The 20,449-nt window shown below is 39.8% G+C and overlaps 1 protein-coding gene across 1 annotated transcript in view; it reads right to left on the reverse strand.

Moving 5' to 3' along the window:
• Vegfc (vascular endothelial growth factor C) overlaps nucleotides 1-13,528 on the reverse strand; it is a 100,931-nt gene extending 87,403 nt beyond the window's left edge. Inside the window, exon 1 of the mRNA XM_057752673.1 lies at nucleotides 12,790-13,528. Coding sequence (XP_057608656.1) covers nucleotides 12,790-12,936 — 147 coding nt within the window. The 5' untranslated portion in view covers nucleotides 12,937-13,528. The remainder of the gene's footprint in view (nucleotides 1-12,789) is intronic.
• Nucleotides 13,529-20,449: the final 6,921 nt, after the last annotated feature.

Here is a 20,449-nt window from a genome sequence, read left to right on the forward strand (position 1 = left end):
CTCTCTCTCTCTCTCTGCCTAGTGGTTGTGGATCAAGATGTGAGCTCTCAGTCATTCCTTTACTCCTTCATCAAGGATTCTCATCTTTGAAATTGTAAGCCAAATTAAATGCTTTCTTTTATGAATTGCCTGGATCATGGAGTTTACGACAGCAACAGAAAAGTAACTAAGAATGTGAACAGTCAAATGAGTTTGGAGCCAATCGGTTATACTGATCGTAGATCTTAAATTTCTTGTAATTAGCTCACTGTCATGTTTCACCATGACATAGTGATGCTCCACTCACGGAGGTAACCACAAGCTTGTATTTTTCTAGATTAGAATTCATCTCTACCACATCAGGTATCATTACTGGCAAAGTTAAGAGGGGAAAATATTATATTAAAATCTATGATTTCATTTTTTGCTTAATTTGTGTATCTAAAGCAGCTTTAGACACCCTGTTTTTAAGCATGATTATCATGACTTATGAATGATTTTGGCCCCAAATTGTAGTTTAGCGTGGATAATCACCAAAAAAATAGACAAAAGTCAGGAGACTCAAAGAAAACAAGCAATGAATCACTTTCCTCTCAAAACTAAAATTTGGCTTCGAGACAAAAGGATCAGTTTGTTTTCCTAGGATGTCATTAATGTCACGACCTATAAGCAAACATGAATCTAAGTAAGGATTCCATTTTCAAAACAGAAACTTGGAAGAGGGATTTAAAAGGAATAATGTAACTACATACAACAGACACAAATAAAGAAAAAGAATTAAAAATATTCCATTTAGGCAATGATACTGTAGTAAAGTAACCCATGGTGGTTTCAAACAAACCCACATCTGGTCCTTGATATTAACTGGCTACTTCCAAGAATTTTTTTGAGTGAGCAGAAATAGCAATGCATTTTACAGATTATAGGAATTCAATTACGGGACAGAAGGCAGCTGTGGGGCCACTCGTGTTAAAAGAAAAAGAAAAAATTTTATTTAAGATTCCAATATGATTTAATTTGTCATATGTATACACGTGGTGGGGAGGGACCTGACTTATGTGTAAAGAAAAAAAAATGAGAAAAAGCGACATTTTCTTGGTGAAAGGCTGTTACCAACACACCTTCTTCAGTTTGGTAACTATGTTTGCCATTTCTGAAAAGGTGGCACACATTTCACAGTACTTGTTGAGGGAGTAGGTCCCCATATGCCTAGTCAATTCCCACAAGGGTGATTGATGTGCTGTTTGTCTCTGCATGGCACACACCCATGCACTCGTTTGCTCTGTTTTGCTTCCTTTTGTTTTGAAACTCTTCTAGTATCTTAACAAGCTAGGCTCAAAAATATGACCGATTTCATGAAAATTTTCTCTGCGTGTAAAATAATATTAAGCAAACAATATTATTTCTAATTGTGATTTGCCCAAAAAAGCAAAATAAAAGTAAGTAAACAAAAGTGCAGCAGTAGAAACCCTGTCCTAAAAGGAAAAAATAAAAAGCTCAGCAGTGTTTAAGAGAAAATAGTTTAATAATCTATAAATGAAAAAAGTCACTACAAGAAATTATTTTATGTAAAAGTCTGAATCTGAACGCTGTGAAACTTCCATATAAGTGCTTTGTTCAGATGAAATTCTGATCTTTAAATTAAAATTCAAAATTAAATTTTTAAAAAGATGATATCAGTATGCTTGTAGACAAATGTATGGATAATGAAATGTCTATGTGCATATCTATTTTTGTGCTGGATGGTTACTGTGTTCTGTTGGGAAGTATGATTGATAGCTGATTGAAAGTCCTAAAACATGGGGATCCTAAGAAAATGACTAGGCTCAAAATGATATTTAGAGCTTAGAATTGTACATTCTTCTTTCTTGTGACCCTTTTTCTCTCTAATTGTTGTAATATGTGTATATATATATATATATACATATATATTTCTAAATACATAGATATGACCTTCTTAAGTCTGTATGTGACTTGTATGCATATGTTTTCATGGCTGATCATTTGCGTTGTAAAACCAATTGATGTCCCTTTTTTTTTTTAATTCTTTTTTTCTGACCACTCATGTTCCTCAATGCCCAGCAACACACAGCACTGAACACAAGGGAATCAGTAGTTGATAGCATTGACTGATGCCCTTATAGAATGGTCAAATGAAACCAACTATGGCAGAGTGAGGGCATTCAAAGCACCCAGGTAAACCAGAAGTGTTGATTCCATGATTCATCTAATGAACAACAGACATGGTACATCCCATACCAGCTGCCATACGGGAAGACAATCGCAAAGAAGCAATGAAAGCTCACTTTTCCTAGCAAATCCACAGAAGCTTGGCTATTGCATGTAACTTTCATTGAGTTTTCTTCATACTTCTTCAGTGAAATGCTTTTTAATATTTTAGGCATACACACTAACTTAATTTTAGATTTATAGATTTGTCAACATAATTTTGCTGAGATTGCTAGATGTTCACACATTGAAGTACCGTATTAGCATATTTATAATTAGCATATTCTGTTCAAGAGTGGTTTTTAGGTTTGTTTTGTTCTTAAGACAGGGTCATGGTCTGACCTAGATACACTGTATATATATATATATATATATATATATATATATATATATATATATATATATAATGGTTGTGATGTTTGGTATTCTTGTAGGAATCCTAAAAGTGGGAGAGGGTGCTATTGTCTCTGACTCTTTCGTCTGCTTTTGGGACTGTCTTTCTCCTTTTCCAGCCTTAATATGAGGGGATGTGCCTAGTCTTACTGTAACTTGATATGCCAGATTTAGTTGATATTTCCGGGAAACCTGCCCTTTTCTGAAGGGAATTGGAGGAGGAATGGATGGGGCGGGAGGGCAAAGAGACTGGGAGGAGAAGAAGGAGGGGAAATTTTGGTTACAATGTAAAATATGAGAGAAGAAACAAAAACTAGTAAACAAATGCATGGGGATTGAACAAATAAAAATATATTTAAAATGTTCAAATATTTTTTGCTAAAGGGCCAGGCTGTCACTTTCAAGGACAGACAAAACTCAGGACACAGAACAGGTGAAAACGTGGTATAAGTACCACATGTAAGGCTTTAGCCTGAACCGTTAACTCTCTACGTACGTAACTTCTTAGAAATTATGACAATTTACAATACATTATTTGCAATAAATTTCTTTTTAATGTCCTAGATAATCAGAGTTACTTTCCCTTAGTCATAGCTAACCACTGAGGCCAGTCATAGTGTTAATCCATCCCTCTAGCCATTACTTATCTCTCTACTCTTAAAGCCTCAATGATAGAGTGGGAAACTTTGCTTTTATCTTCACCTTACTTATAAAGAAGCTAACCTGTGTTGTCCTACGCAGTGTAGGAGGCACTGGCAGGGTATGAATGTGGATAGCCATGACAAGGATTCAGGAAGTATCGCAATGCTTCCACCCCTCTCCATTGCTTAATTTTCTGTCCAAACAGTTCTACTCTTGGCTGTTATGTGACTGCAGCAAGTTGCAAACAATCAGCATGACTTCTAGGCACTGTTCTTGAAAGTTCAAAGGAATGTACAAAGGTTCTGCCATCAGAGGAAAAAGCAAGCTTGGGTCCAGATTTCACCACTTAAGACCATATACTTTGTGTAAAAGAAAGAGGGTCATTTAGAAATCAAGATATGCCGGGGGAAGGCAGAAGCAAGCAGGTATCTATGAATTCGTGGCGATCCTGGTCAAGAGTGCGAGTTCCAAAACGAAAGAAAGAAAGAAAGAAAGAAAGAGAGAGAGAGAGGGAGGGAGGGAGGGAGGGAGGGAGGGAGGGAAGGAAGGAAGGAAGGAAGGAAGGAAGGAAGGAAGGAAGGAAGGAAGGAAGGAAGGAAGAAGGAAGGAAGGAAACCCAAGATACAAGGTAAAATGAATACCAAAACAATGTCTACTGAACACCTGTAGATGATACATACCCCATCTTTCCAACCTACCAGGGCAATGTTCATACAAGGAAACAGTAAAACAATGAGAATTCATCATACCAAAAAGTATTTTTATGTAAAATCACACAAAACAGCATTTGCCCTGAATGCTCAATAAAACCAACTAATTGAACACAGTCTGTTTGCATAAACTACAAACTCTGAATGAGCAATAGGAACTCAACATTTACATTGCAGAAGAACCAATTTCAAGCCTAAAGTGTTTTGTTGTAAACTTTAGAATTTAAATATAAGTCAAACTCATTATCACCTCTTGTTATTCAAAGTTCTTTGCTGAATCCATTTTTCATCTGTCTTGCAATTATTGAAGACCAATGTTCTTAAAGTTTCCTTTCATCGATCCATTGCTTTTGACCTTGGCATTCTGCATACTTCACTTAATCTAACTTCCACGTGTACTCTGCTCGGATAATTTGGAAATATATGTCACATTCTCCCAGACCTAACTTTTCCTACCAGTGAAAGATTCCTTTTTATTTAACCTGACAGCTCCAATTATCAACAGTACCTTATATCCCAAAGAACATAAAAATGAACCTGCACTTATGTAGCAAAAGGTCAGTTCAGCTTATAACAAGAATGTATATCCTCCAGTAATAAAGCAATCTTTAAAAGATGTCAGAATACATGCCTGGAAGTTGGAGAAGGGATGGGTCTCTTGTTAACTCTTTCTGAGCCCTCTAATTGGTGAAGGCTTGTTAGACGTGAAAATCCCTCCCCCATTTTTTTTTTCACAAAATCATATTGCAAATTTAGAAAACCTATTAGAAATTCTTGCAAAGGCCCTGGCTAAGCAATTTTTTTTTCAATATTCTGGCAGCCAGGACATTTGTGCACTAGGCATTGTGGCAAAAGCCTGTAATCTTATCACTCTGGGGCTAAAAGAGAATTCCTCACCCCAGATTGCATAGAGTTCAAGAGCAACCCAGTCTACATGAAACCTTGATCCAGAGAGACAGATGAACAGACAAGCAAGCAGACAGACAGGCAGGCAGGCTGACAGAGGTATATTGTCCATCTATGATCTACTTTTAGTCAAAGGTGTGGCAAAGGGTAAAGGCTGGAAAAAGGTTCCTGCTTATTCATAAGTAATGTAACTAGTTTACCCTAATGGCTGTAATATGATTTCCTCTGTGTTCTTGTACAATGATACAATAAGCAGAAAAAGTGCAGATCGATTCTGAAAGGAAATAAAAGCTTGAGTCTTGGAGCTGGGGAGATGGCTCTAAGGCTAAGAGCACTGGCTATTCTTCCAGAAGTTCTGAGTCAATTCCCAGAAACCACATGGTGACTTACAACCATTTATAATGGGATCTGCAGGCATATATGCAGATAGAGCACTTACATTTAAAACAAACAGGAAAAAAAAAGAGCATGAGTCTTCACAGCCCAGATGGTTGGTGAAACCATTACTATAAGATAAATGTTGCAAAGGTTCACTTTTTTTATAAAAAGGAAAAACAAAACAAGAAGCTGTTCTTGAGATGGGAGATAGCTGTCAGTAAAATGCTTGTTGTGAAGGCCTAAGGATGTGATTTTGAACCAGAGTACACACATAAGCCAGTCACAGCAAAGTTCACTTGTAACCCAAGGAAGAGGGGTCTGGACTCTGAGACAAACAACCTAGCCAAACCGATGAGCTCTGATTTCTGTGAGAAATACCATTTCAAATATAGTACAGATTGAGTCAAAAGTACACTAAGGTGGACTTCTGTCCTCCATGAGTATTGGGCACATACTGACAAACACTTCTGCACATCCACACGCACACAAATACACAACATCAGCACCATCTCATACCCTAAGACTAAAGACTGATATTATTCCTGGTTCAGTAACTTATGTCTTATATGCTTATCATCCTTAATATAACATGGTGGCCATCTATGGATATGAAGTGAAAAACAAAATGATATCAGATTATGAGTCTAGAGCAACGAAAGGGATGCACAATGTTTTCAGGGTGGTGAGGACCATTATTATTCGCTCATAGTCTCAATGTTGAAGGAATAGCTGGTATCTAGAGAATGGTGTATGTTTGCAGCAGCTAGAGCAAGACCAGCACTGGCACAGAAAAAATCTGACATCCTCCACATGCCCATCCCCTTGTCCGTAAGACCCCAGTTGCAGCTGAGGCAAGCATCCAGGCTGCAAACAAGGTGACTATATATCCCGTAAGAGCTACAGCCCCCAAATCTATGATTCCAAGCTTTCAAATCAGTGTAGGATTGGAACAAAGACTACAGACCTAAAGAGGAATCACTGCAGTCAGAAACTGTTTGCTAAGTCAGTTTTTATGGAGTGACATGAAAAAAAAAATGATTACCAGGAAATCATAGTTGAGAATAAATATAAAGAAGTAAAGCCAAAGAAACGTGAATTGAGCATTTTGGATACAAATCCACATGTATCCAGCATTGTCAGAACACAGTTCAGGAACAGAGTCAGAGGGAGATTTCTGAGTGCTGGTTAGAAAACTCCAAGAAGAGCCGGGCGGTGGTGGCGCATGCCTTTAATCCCAGCACTTGGGAGGCAGAGGCAGGTGGATCTCTGTGAGTTCGAGATCAGCCTGGTCTACAAGAGCTAGTTCCAGGACAGGCTCCAAAGCCACAGAGAAACCCTGTCTCGAAAAACCAGAAAAAAAAAAAAAAAAGAAAACTCCAAGAAAACAAGACAAGAGTCTTGTGACCTCAGTTTCTTCATAAACATGGAATTTTTTCTCAGGATATATTTTTCTGCTTCTCTCAGGTGTAGTGGAGAAGAGTGAGTTTATTTCAGATTATTCACTACAAAGGGTTATAGTTATTTGCTTATATGCCTGTATGGAAAACACGTTTTTGCCATGTGCAGCTTGCCTGTCATGTGCGGTTTGCCCTTGTGACTGTCCACTTTACTCGTGTGACTCCTCTTAACCCTCAGAGTATAAATTGTCTGATGCTCTGTATAAAGTTGGCTACTGCATGAGACTTCAGTTAACCTCTTTGGTCCCATTCTCCCAGGTCCTACCACCGTCAGAGCAGGAAACACAGAATGGCAAAAACCAGAGAGAAGAATGAGAAAAACACATTATTATACTTTGAGCAAAACCAAGCTGTATGACTCTGTGTCTGTTCTTAGATAGTAGCTAATTCAGAAAAGCATACAACAATCTAATGCTTCCCTTAGACAAACTTCTGCCTTCCTCAGAAGAGGCATCTAAGAAGTCAAATTGAAGCCTCTAACAGAAGTTGAGGTGGAAAGAAGTAAGGAGAAGTTAACAGCACCTTATTCCTAATCTTAGCATTCTGATATTGTGGAAGGGGGGAGCTTCCTACCAAGAAGTTTATAGACAGGAGAACAGAGAAACACAGACAAGGTTCGAACTAAATGATGACACATCATCGCTGTATTAATTGTCTGTTTTACTTGAATAAAATTATGTTTTAGGTGTTAAGTACAAGCTAATATATTTTAACTTTTCACAGAGATTGTAGCAACAACTGTCACAACTTTATCACACGCCTTACGTCCTACTGACCCCAGACAGTCACTTTCCTTTAAAACAGAGGCTCTCAACCTATGGGGCTCAATGCCTTGGGGGTTGCATATCAGATATCTTGAAAAATAATAACAAAATTAGAGTTATGATGTAGCAATGAAATAATTTTATGGCTGGGGGCAATCATAACAGGAGGAACTGTGTTAAAGAGTCTCAGGTTGAGAACCACTGATGTAAGAGCTTTCTTTGAGGTTTATTTTGCTTTTCCAACTACGTCTTATTCCTGCTAGTACCTTAAGTAATCTGTGGAATTATACTGCTACCCATATTTTCTATGAAATAGCCTAATTCTACAAGTGGAAAACAATATTGTCCTGTGACTAAAATACTGAGGTCAGGCCTAATTTCTTCTGCTCCTTCAACTTCCACAGTAATCAATCCCCAGAATGATGGGTCCATCCTCTGGGGACAGCTCCTTCATCATGTCCTTCTTGTATCTGCCCTGCTGGGGCTGTGCATGACTCTCCATGTATCTCTTTGACTTCTGAATTAGACACTCTCCATTAATCTTTATGACTTTTATCCAGTCTTAGGATTGATTTTAATGGTCTGCTTATTATTTGCTGAGATCATAACTACCCCTTCCCCCATGACTCACAGTGTTAAGTCAAAACCCTGAAGGCTGAGTGGTGAAACAAACCGAGCAGAATTCTGGTTATCTAAACATACTGATACTCAGGAGAACTCACTGTTATCTATATAACACCCCAGCTCCAAACTGCCCTATTTGCTTCCTCATGTCCCCATGCTATCCTGTACAGCAAGTATAATTCTGCTGTTGATGAATTCATCTATTAAAGATGCACAATCCAATTACAACCAAAGCTCTTCTCTGAGATCAAAGATTCTAGATCAAATAACCCCACAGATGTGTCTCTCCCAAACTTCAGAACATATACAATGCTAATTTAATAATTATAGATCATAATAGATAAATTTTTCATAATTTTAATTTTATGATAATAGATAATAATTTACCTTGACTTTTTCATCTCATTGGTAAACTACTTAAAAAAAAACAAAACAGAAAAGGGCCATGTCTTTCAAAATGACCTCTGCTTGACATATATCACAAATTGAACAACTACATGATGATCATGATAAAATCTAATGAACTTAATCATCCATATACACCATGTAATACTTTTATTGAGAACAGAAATGACTTGGGATATTACGTCAAATGTGTATTCCTAACCAAAGCAGAGAGATTTACTTGGTATCAGGTTAAAAAAGAAAACAAAGACCCCTAGGGAAATCTGGAGCAGGCACACATATGGTACCTTGAAGAACACTGCAATTGATTTGGTTGACAGAATAAATAATAAACTAAAACACACAAAAGTATATAAACCTTTTAAAATTGATAAAATTTGATCTATTGTAAACCAAAGTAAGTAAAGACGTACATATTTGCATATCCTTTTCCAAGAACAAATTAGGAAAACATGAAATTTGGGGGAGGAAAGTTCTGGAAAGATTTGGAATGGCAAAGTGGAGGAAGGATATGAGCAAAATACATTGTACACATGAATTAAAAAACTCAAAGAAAAAATAAAAACATTGTATTTAAAAAGTTCGATAGCTACCCAAAAAGACAAATATGATCAATGCCTTGCTCAGCTATTATTGGAGAATCTTCTTCCTGCAGCAGATGGGAGCAAATACAGAATCCCATCAGCTAGACATCATGCAGAGAATGAGAGATCTTGGAACATTTGGCTATAACTGGGAGTCTCGGGGATCAGGGAACACTGCAGAAGAGGCAGAAAGATTGTAAGAACCAGAGGGAATGGAGGACACCAAGGCCCTCTGGTGGTCCCTAAATCAACAATGATCAAAATACATATAAACTCACAGAGACTGAGGAAACCACATGGTTCTTTGCCAGATGGAGTCTTAGACCTGGAAGGAGAAATGAACACATGGCCCCATCCCTAACCCAGAAAAAACAAACTACAATTAAGTCTAGGCTGCATGCTCAGCAGTGCATGGCTATCAGAAAATGAATTCAGTGGCATCTTTGGAGGCCCCTTGTCTCATAATTTCCTGTCAAGTCTTTCCTTTTCTTTCTTTCTTTCTTTCTTTCTTTCTTTCTTTCTTTCTTTCTTTCTTTCTTTCTTTCTTTTTTTAAAAATATTTATTTGTTTCTTGTGCCTCCTCTTGGGCTCTTTTCCTTCTGTTTGTTTATTTGTTTGATTTTGGTTTTTTTTGGATTTGTTTGTTTGATTGGTTGGTTTTTCAAGACAGAGTTTCTCTATGTAGCCCGACTGTCCTGGAAGTAACTCTTATAGACCAGGCTAACCTCAAACTCAAACAGATCCACCTGCATCTGCCTCCTGAGTGGCGAGATTAAAGATATGTGTCACAACCAACAAGCTCATGTTTGTCTTACATATTACATTTCAATTATTATCAATTCATAAAACCATTTGTTTTTAAATAAGAGACAAAAAATGGAAGTAGAAGTAATTGGAAGGGGAGCTGCAATCAGGATATATTATGTAAGAAAAGAATATGCTTTCAATAAAAGAAAAAACTTTGATAGTTATAGTTTATATGGCGTAAGTATTCCTTCTGGTTTACTTTTTGTCATAATCCAATGTCTTTCTTAAAGCTAAATTTTTCAGTTCCAACTCACCAGAGTATGCTCTGTGCAGATTTGGAATGCAAATTATTAGCTGTAGCAATCAGGTGCTTTTTCCAATATCAACAATAGTCATTAGTTTTATAACAAGTCTGGAATATTTCTTTTTTAAAAAAATATTTATTTATTTATTTGTTATGTATACAATATTCCATCTGTGTGTATACCTGAAGGCCAGAAGAGGGCGCCAGACCTCTTTACAGATGGTTGTGAGCCACCATGTGGTTGCTGGGAATTGAAATCAGGACCTTTGGAAGAGCAGGCAATGCTCTTAACCACTGAGCCATCTCTCCAGCCCCTGGAATATTTCTTTTTATATCCACATTATCCAGTTGCTTTAGTTTTCAGACACTGTCCTGTTTTCATTAACACCCTTCAGAAAATGATTTAGGACTTTTCATTACATCATACAACCATGAGAAAAAAAAAAAAAAAAAAAAAAACACCGGAAAGAGGAACCTACTTTCAACTATCTGCATAGCCTTGGGTGCCACAAGGAAGGCTGGATGCCCAGCTCTCTTCATAGCTTATTAGCTTTCCTATATTTGTGAATTTTAAAAAAGCGACACAGGTAGCTATGCATTAACAAAACTTTGTATGAGTTAATACTATGTATAATTGACACCTTGCTTTTATCTTGAGGTTTTAGGAAACTTACAACGGGTTTCCTTCGGGTTCTCCACTGCTTGAAGGGAACTGAGGTGCTTGGAAAGGCCACTAGGGAGAGACATGGAGTCTTTTACACCAGTGCTTGGCTCACTGTGTATACTGTATGTTGTGTGCACAGCAAGGGCACAGCGGTGTCCTGAAAACATCTGGAAAATAGGCTGTCATGGTCCTCTTCACCCACTAGGGAACAGCTAAGTACACAGGTACACTGCCCATGAAACTCACAGACACAAAATAAAGTGTCCTCCTACAGATTAAAAAAAAAAATTGTATTCCATACCAAATATGAGTGCTTGTTCACCATACAGAATTTAAGAGGTGATTAAATATAGAAAGAGACTTTTGCAAACAAAATACATAGAATTTCAGAGAAAAGGAGAAATTTAAGGCATGCAAATGACAATAGCCTTAAAAATTAAAAATGAAGAAACTTTTTTTTTTATCTTGCAACTCTCTACCTTTCTGGAACACACACCTGAGCACTCAGACATACACACACACACACACACACACATTTGTGCTCTGGTACAGTCACTCAGAACTGACTCGATGGTGACTGACTGTTGTGTAAACTATTGGCTTATCAGAAATTCTTTCTCATTTTACTCAGTGCTAAACACTTCCCTACAGTAAATCAAAGCCAGTTAACAGAGGCAATGGACATGTTGTCTGAGTAAGTCATACCTATAAAGGTCGAAGAGTCAGAAAGTGAATGGGTCTGGCAAAACTGAAGGGCTCAAATTACAAGAAGCAGTATTAGGTTCAGAGCTTGATTTTGGTGGTATTTTGAAAAATACTTTTCTCGTCCCTTATTGTTACACTAATAAGTTTATGTTGAGAGTTAGGATTCTCATAATGAACTACAAATTCTGATATTTTTCTCAAATGTAAACACAATGGTAGTTGGCTATTTTAGAAAGTAGTCTTTAGTCTTGTTCCTAGCTAAGCGTATCTCATACAAAACCCAGGGAGGGTGATTTGATCTATGCACATTCCGTATGAGTTCCCCAATAAAGTCAGCTGGAAGTTGAGAGGAACACACCCCTTGCCTGTTTCCCACTTGCAGTCAGCTACAGTAAAACCACTTCAGTCTGCTCCCAGCCAGAGGGGCTTCGCGGTGCAAACTTCTTCAGGAGCTCAAAACTTTAAGATTTACAGAAATTCTTTAGAAGGTCCCAGTGAGAAATACAGAAGAACAAGGTAAGATAACTCCTTTTGAGAATCAGAATGTCTTCCAAAGTGCCTTAACTTGTTTAGGAAAGGGACTTTAAAAAAAAATACTTAAAAACAAAATAAAACACATTGACTCTTCAATATTTACTACATCATAGCCAGAGTTTAGAAACGCAGTTGATAAGGCTGGGGAGAAGTCTCCCTTGAGAATGATTTAATAGATTCCAATCTCTGTTACATCTTTGATTTGAGCGAGTTCAAGTTAATCCTAAAATCTAAAACCGCCAAGCCTAGTTACTAAATTTACTTCCACTTTTTCCGAACTAGTTCCCAGTGCCCAGGGCTCCCGCTATAAACACTCCAGGGCCAGAGAGCTAAGTTGTCTAATTACACATCACAGAAGTTCTTTGGAGTCCAAAGAACCAGCCAGGAAAAGAAAAGAACATTTCCCTACAGCAATGAAATTCTCTCTGGAGCCTTGCCATGGGGACAGGGTACAAGCTCTCCTGTTGGCACCAGGATACCACTCTGAAAGAGAATGCTCCATCTGTGTCACAGGACACCTTTTTGGGCCCCTTCACTCCTCTAAATTGCTTTCCTTTCTAGTAACAGCTCTCCCCCTGAAAAAGGAGAAACTTTGCTCCAAGGAAGCGTGCACCAATCTCTCACTTTGGATCCAAAGGTTAAATAAATAATTATGCACACACTCTCCACTGCAGGTTCTCTGTACACCCAGCAAAGCCAAGCCCACAGTCCAGGACTGGGCGCTGAGGAGTCTCAGCCCAGCCCGGCGGGGTCCGCGCACCTACCTTGACCTCGCCCCCGTCGGACTCCGCTTCCGAGAAGCCCAGTCCCGACTCGAAGGCGGCGGCGGTGGCGGGCGCCTCGCGGGGTCCCGGGATCAGCGCAGCGGCGAGCAGGGAACACGCCAGAGCCAAGAAGCCCAGCAAGTGCATGGTGGAAGGACCGGGAGCGGGGAGGCCGGTCCGCTGGCAGGCGCAGGCTTGGGCGCGAGGCTGAGGTCCTGTCCTCGTGCCAGTCCCGCGGTTTCCTTCGGGGGACCCCCGTGAGCGAGCGGATCCCGGGGACTCCGCAGCTCCCAACTTTTGCCCTCCGATATGGCAGCCCGCGCCAGGGAGCGGCGCCGGGTGTCAGGTACGAGGCTCACAGGAAACCGGACATCCGAGCTGCCCTCGGTGGCGGCCCGCGAGGTGAAGCGAGGGCGCCGGGGGCCGGCTCCGCCGCCCGCCGATCGCGGTTTTGTTTTGGCGTTTTGCAAAGAAGGGGAGGGGGGTTGGTTAAACCCAGTCACCCCGAGATGTTCCACTGGTCCCGAGGAGCCCGTGGGTCCCTCGTCCCCCTCCTCCCTCCCCTCGCCCGAAGTGAAAGGAGCCGGGGCCGCGGGAGCAGAGGCGGTGGCGGCGGCGGAGTCGGGGGGCGGGAGGAGGGCGGCGGGGCGCCCGGCGGCGGCGAGGCCGGCGAGCTCCCGGGCGCTCGAGCCTCCTGCGCGCGCGGGGCCGAGCGGTGGCGGCGGCGGGCGCAGGGGCAGGGCATGACTGATGCGCCCTCTGCCTGCGCTTATGTGAGAGAAAGCGGCCGAGGGAGGGAGCGTGCCGAGCCCCGTCTGCCCTCCCCTCTCTTTCCCTCGGAAGCCCGCTCCCTCCAGCCTCGTGCTTTCCTCCAGCCCCACCTCCATCCTCTTCTTGCTTTCCCTTTCTCTCCCCTTCTCTCTGGACTCTGCTGGGAGGGGGCGGCCAGAGGCTCAGGTTAAGTCTGGGGACTGGAGCCCTACCCTCATGATCAGTTTTAGAGGCCACATGACTGAGCTCAACTACTAAAAAGATAGGGGTAGGAGTTTTTTGGGGGGCGGGAGGACGAGAGTACAGTGGGTAAGGGGAGATACATGCTTTGACCACTGAGGTCATGTCTTAACTCTATGCATTCTTTGTCGTTAGAGTCCCCCCAAGAAGTTTGGAATCAGTCTAAGAGTTCTAAAAATCTAAAGTCCCCATGGCAGAGAACTTTGGGGCCATGGAATAAGAAGTCTCATCACCACCACCACCTCCACTGTTTTCTTTGTTGCTTGAAGTAAGAATGCTGTACTTCTTAGAATACAGGGCAGTCTGTTGAGATAGTTGCAAGATTATTGATCTTCAGAAAGTTCCATACTTATACCAGCTTGGTAGAGGAGCCATTCTTCAAGGACACTTAAAGAAACACACCCCCAAAAGTTTCTGCAATACATACCTTCCATTTACAAGAGAAAGTCGATGAGGATGTGACAATTTATATGCTGAAAGAGCCATCTGCTGTGGTGCCTTTGTCCTTTGGAAAAGCACCTAGGGACTGTGTGGTGTTCCTGGAGACTGTAGTGGCTTTCCTCCTTGGGGCTGGTGGGCATGTTGCATAAGTTCCAGTTAAGCAGTTTCAACTGAGTTCAAAACATAAAGGGTCTTATTCATTTTAATAAAAAAAAACTATATTAAGTACACTAACGTATAAAATTGAGGAAAGACTTTTTTTCTGTGACTCAAATCCTAAAATATGAAGATCTCCTTACCCAACACTTACACAAACACTCAAATACCCCTACAAACAGGGAACACTCCGTGGTTTGCTCGATTGTGTTCCTTTTACTGAGGACCTATGTTTTTGAAGTTTCCTTCTTTCTATCCATTGCTTTTGACTTTGGCATTCTGCACACCTCATCTGATCTAACTTCCACGTGTACTCTGCTTAGATATTTTGGAAATATATGTCATATTCTCCTAGGCCTAACTTTTCCTACCAGTGAAAGATTCTTTTTATTTAACCTGACAGCTCCAATTATCCTCATGTTTATGCTAAGTTTATGTTCATAAAGTACGCTGTTCAGAACATGTCTCCATACTTAAACTCCTCCATTGAAGCATGCAAGAAAAGGGTCTTCCTTGTCCCAAGCATAAGCATTTGTTGACATAGTCTTGGACCAAGTTTACTTTCTGGCAGCCAAACCCAACTCTTGATGCAATGGACGCTTAAAGTTGACCAGATTTCTCAAGAAATCTGCATGCATACTGCTATTTAGTCACATCTGCATAGCTCTGCCTTTGTATCAGGGTTGCCTTCCTGTGCCCTAATTTGTGCTTTGTTATTTAACATGAAGAAGTTCTACCTTGCCACAGTCGGCCCATCACAATGTGTTGAAATAATTAGGGATCTTGATTTGGTCAATATGTTCCCCTTTTTCAGTTTCTTGTTGTAGGTGTATTTAAAGAACTTAACACATTTATCTTCGTATCTTAATAAAGTTATAGGGATTGAGAATCTAAAGACAGGCTGGACTGGAACTCGAGTGGAAATGGAGTGCCCTTGTAATCTTGTCACAGTGCAGTGATCCTCGACTTTTATTGTACTTGGAATCACAAGGGGTGGTTGTAAAAACAGATGGTTGGGCACACCACCAGAATTTACGGCATTCTGGGAAAAGACTTGGATGTCAGCAGGCCCACACTGAGAACGTCACACATTTCCAACAGCCTCAGGGTGTAGCATGGTATGAATACCATAACATCGACAGACTCAATGTGTATCAAAATGTATTAGTGGCAGGATTTTAAAAAATCCTTAGCACATACTTTTTCCATTGAAATATAGTTAACTTCCTACTGCTATTGCTGTTTGAGGCAAAAAAAGTTCTATTTAAATAAAAAAAAATGTCAGTAGTCTTTCAAAAGAATACAGTAGAGCTAGCAATAGAGCCCAGTGTTAGAATGCTTACCTACCATGCACGAAGCCTAGGGACTCAAAGCAGCAGCAGCAGCAGTTGTAGTACTAGTAGTATCATTTCTTAACAGCATACAATTTAAAGAATAAGCCGGGCGGTGGTGGCGCACGCCTTTAATCCCAGCACTTGGGAGGCAGAGGCAGGCGGATCTCTGTCAGTTTGAGGCCAGCCTGGTCTACAAAGGGAGTTCCAGGACAGGCTCCAAAGCTACAAAGAAACCCTGTCTCAAAAAAAAAAAAAAAAAACAACAACAACAATTTAAAGAATAAGAAGTCTTGGAAAGTAAAATGAAAGACTTTCTGGGGATTTTTTTTTCTCAACTTAACACCTAAAAAATTATATGAACCATTAACAGATTTTGAAGTTTAAAAAAGATCGTTTTTAATTGGGTTTTGTTTTGATTTTTTTTTTTAATTGGTGACGTCCTCCAAGATCTTTTAAGACCGATTGCCACTGTTCTTTTAAATGTGCTTCTAAAGGAAGGTGTGAGGGGCATTTTACTCTTTGCTTTATTTTGTTTTCCAGAAAGTATTACGTTGTTAGTAGACACTGAGATGAGAGAATTGGATAAAAGTTGGATGATACCTACAGTTTGTTGTAGCCATTGGGCTTCAAATCTTTTTGGAAGACAGTTTGACAGCAAATAAGAATATGTCTATGTCTGCATATTATCAGAGGTTTTTAGCCTCCTCAGGGCCAAATTCTGTGATCTGCCACTGTGAGAGTCCATCAGAGTCAAGTAGTAGTGATGCAAGAAAGGAATTTTCTTTGGGTCTGAAACCCAGGATTCACTTTCACAAGTTTGCATAATGACCTTTCAGATCACCTTCTTCCGGAGTCTCATGTCACATACTGCCTGGCCTCACTGGCCCTCTGAAAGCGAGGAAGAATTCATGACCCCATCCTTCTAATGTTAGTACCATGTAAACAAAGTTACCGACATCAGATAAAGCCCGGGCTCTGTCTGGACCATAGCTTCTGTGTGCTGACTCTGAGGAAATACTCCCCAAAAGATGGCACTTCAATAATGTTGGCCTCCTATTAATCACAGCTGATTCCTCAGTCCCAGCTAACCAGCATCTATTTTCCAGTAAAGCAAAGGTTTTAATTGAACAGATCCTAAGTCTGTAATATCAAATAAATGGCTCTAAGAGGGTCTTTGCCTCCCTCTGCAACTTTGCAAGCCAGTCTTCCATTTTAATGTTCCTGTCTCCCAAGATCCTACAGCAGTTCACTCAGCTCTGCACACTCATAGCCATTCTCTATCTCAGGATTCCAAAATTATTCTACAGTCCTTCTGAGAAGAATAACATGGTCAGAACCACCATGGCAATTACTCCACTCTCGGTACCATAATCTGCTTCAGCAAAAGATTCTGTATAAAAGGGTTCTGTAAAAGATGAGAACGAATAGAATGAATACATACATACATACATACATACATACATACATACATACATACATACGTATGTGCATATTACATTTTGGATTTATTAGATTGACTTAACAGTATGTGGTCTGAAGAGTCCAACTATGGTTATCCCACACTGGAGAGGCCAGAAGCTGTTCAGTTCAGGACCCCCAATGTCTCATTGGTTCCGTCTGATGCTGAAGGCCTGGAAGAGTCCAGGAGAGCTGCTGGTCTTCAGTCTACACTGGAATTGCTAAGAAGTGGGTTCTAAAATCTTTGAAGGAGTGTCTTAGAATTCCTAGAGTCAGGAGAAATGAACTTGCTAGGGGAAAGTGAGGACAAACAGTAGAAGAGCAAATTTTCTTCCTCCGTGCCTTTTTATCCAGCCTCCACCAGAAGATGCTGCCCATATTTAGGGTGGATCTTCTTCCTTCATCCATCTGCTCAAGAAAAACCCTCGCAGAAATGCCCTGCCAATCATGTCTCAATTGCTTCTAGATGCAGTCAAGTTGACAACCAAATTATCCATCATAGTAGCTTAAATTAATTTTATATTTGTCTTTAACTAAAAACTTATTTGTGTTTTATAGTTTGAAAAGAGAACTGTAGCTATTTTACAATTCTTCTCTATGTAGTTAGGCTATAAATAATGTACATTTTTAGAAGTACAGTAGTATTTTCTTTGTACCTAAACGGTTGATTACTGTAACTAATTATATATGTACCGTATTTGCTAGAAATAAATTTTTGAGATTCTTTGGCAATATTAAAATCATACATTGGGCAAATTTTAGAGATCTCCAGTTATACTGGTCTTTATTCCTATTTCAGAGTGCAGATTTGATTAAATGTTTTTACTACTATAAACTTTCCAGTTTAAAATACTATTTATTCTCATTAAAATCATAGTATGACAATTTGACACCAGGTATAAACATGAAATAATAAAATTGTAACCATGTCAACATGACTTGCTAATCTCTTCTAGAAAGCTCTAGTCTGATAAAGGCAAAATTGTAAAAAAACAACTGAAGTTTACCATTGGCTTCAGGAAATGCCAACAAATCAATGTATTGATGAAAATAATGTTTTCACTCCAACAGGCAGCCTGATTATCAATAACAGTTGATATTTCAAAAGGCTTTCTTGTGTCTGCCAATGCTATAGAGTTACATCACTAGCCCTCTGCCCAATCTTCCTCAGTTCCTCACTTCTAAAACTCTATCTCGAAACTTCTGGAGTTCTGACTCTAATGTCCTTCAGTTTTCTTACCCGCTGACAAGCTGAGACTCTGAGAAGATTGGTTAAAGCTGTTCCCCAGCATGACAATAAATCCTACGGAAATGCAACTTTTGTTTACTGAGAGAGCACCCGCTGTTATTTGAGAAGGTCCCACTGAGATCATAATAATATCCCCTTCATTGCTCAAACCAAAACCCCCTAATTCAGAAATAAATCACCCCCCCCATGGCTTTGAATGTTCTTGCTTTGAGATTTTTCTATCTCCCTCAAGATTTCAGTAGCAATTACTTTTTATAAAGCTACCAAGTGCATGGTGACTTTGTCTCTTTGGACTCCCTTTCAGGGATGCTTTGATTATTTGATTGTATTTATCACACTTATTCCTTGTAGAAATCGGCTGCTTTTCTAACAACATTGTCTTTTGTCACCGCTCTCTTTGTCATTCTCCTTTGGGAGTGAATAACAGGAAGTTCACAAGAAAGAGACTAAGTGTAAACCTTGTTAAACCAATTCCTTGAGCCAGCATCGGACATGCAGATATTGTCCCAGACTGACATTTATTGGTCAGACTTTCTCAAAGGCTTTATCAAAAGTTGACAAGACTTTCAGAGGTATTGTTTTGCCTATGAGATGCTGACTTTGACAGTTTCTCACCAGTCTTTTCCCACTCCTTAAAGCTATGAGTTCACTGGTTATACCCTTAGATTCTGTAGCCATTTGTTGGAGAACCCAGTGCATAAGGCTCTCAAAAAAATGCCTATCAATTATTGCATTAAAATGATATTAAAAGGCAATTCTTTTTAGTCTTAAGTATGTTTCTATTTTTTTAAGTAGCAACAATAGAGACCTCAAGTTTCATAGCAGAACTAGAAGCATTAAAAATTCAATGAAATTTTAAATAAAAATTTTAGAATTTGTGAGCCAAAGCAAACAGAAAGAAGGCTATCCTAGAGACCCGGTAGAGGCTCTCTCACACCTCTAGAAGCGTGCACTTGTAGACTTGAAAAATCACTTGGTTCTCAGCTCATGTTACCTCGAAAACCTGTAATTCAGAGAAACAGCAAATTTAAAACACAAGGAAAAACTAGAATCCAGGGGAAGGGATGCATGATGGGAGCAATAGGAAAAAGAAAGAGACAAGAAGGGAGAGTGGGGAGGAAGAAAGAGAAAATATGAATTCATACATGTTGTTAGAGAAAAAAATAAATCAACTAAAAAAATTTCAGCTGGAATCTATAATCGAACACAACCCTCCTAATTGCAGATCTCTAAAAATTCTCAGCGAATGAAAATAATGGAAAAACAGCTAAGTGAAGGGTTCCATGTCACTGCCACAAGGGAGTTGAAGCAATTTCCCATTTACCCTTGAACTCCCACAGAGAGTCTTGAAAGAAGGGACTTGATGGGGGAGGGGGAGAGAAATGGGAGGTGGTGGCAGGGAGAAGGCAGAAATCTTTAATAAATAAATAAATAAAATAAAATAAAAAGAATGCCTTATTCGTTTTTGTCAATATCAGTGCTGCAAACTCAGCCCAAATCCTCACCACTGCTACTCCTTCTGAAGAATGGCTCTTCTCACGGTATTCCAGCTGCCATCACTTTGATCCTGGACTTGCCCCCTTGAGACCCTCAGTTGGGAATATTGTTTCCGTGTGTCACTATGCCGGTGTCTCTTCACTTAGCTGTTTTTCCATTAGTTCCGTTCACTGAGAATCTTTCGAGGTCTGCAATTAGGAGGACTGTGTTCTGTTATGGATTTCAGTTGAATTTTATTTTAGTAGATTAATTTTGTTCTCTAACAACATGTATGTGTTCAGGAGAGGAATTGTAACAATGGCAACAAAAATGATAGAGATCTGTGCTGATCTCAGGACTCTTTTCTACCAACTGCCAGAGCCCCCTCAAGCCGAAACCTTGCAAAAACATTTTAGACGATACGATCCACCAAAGGAGAACAAGATAATATTTCTCCTTTTTTCTCCAATATTAGTGGCAAATTTTAATAAGACTATGTGAACGTGTGCCGTGGGAAGCCTCCTCTGCACTAGTC

Source organism: Chionomys nivalis, chromosome 20 (assembly GCF_950005125.1).
Source record: "Chionomys nivalis chromosome 20, mChiNiv1.1, whole genome shotgun sequence".
Lineage (NCBI taxonomy): Eukaryota > Metazoa > Chordata > Mammalia > Rodentia > Cricetidae > Chionomys > Chionomys nivalis.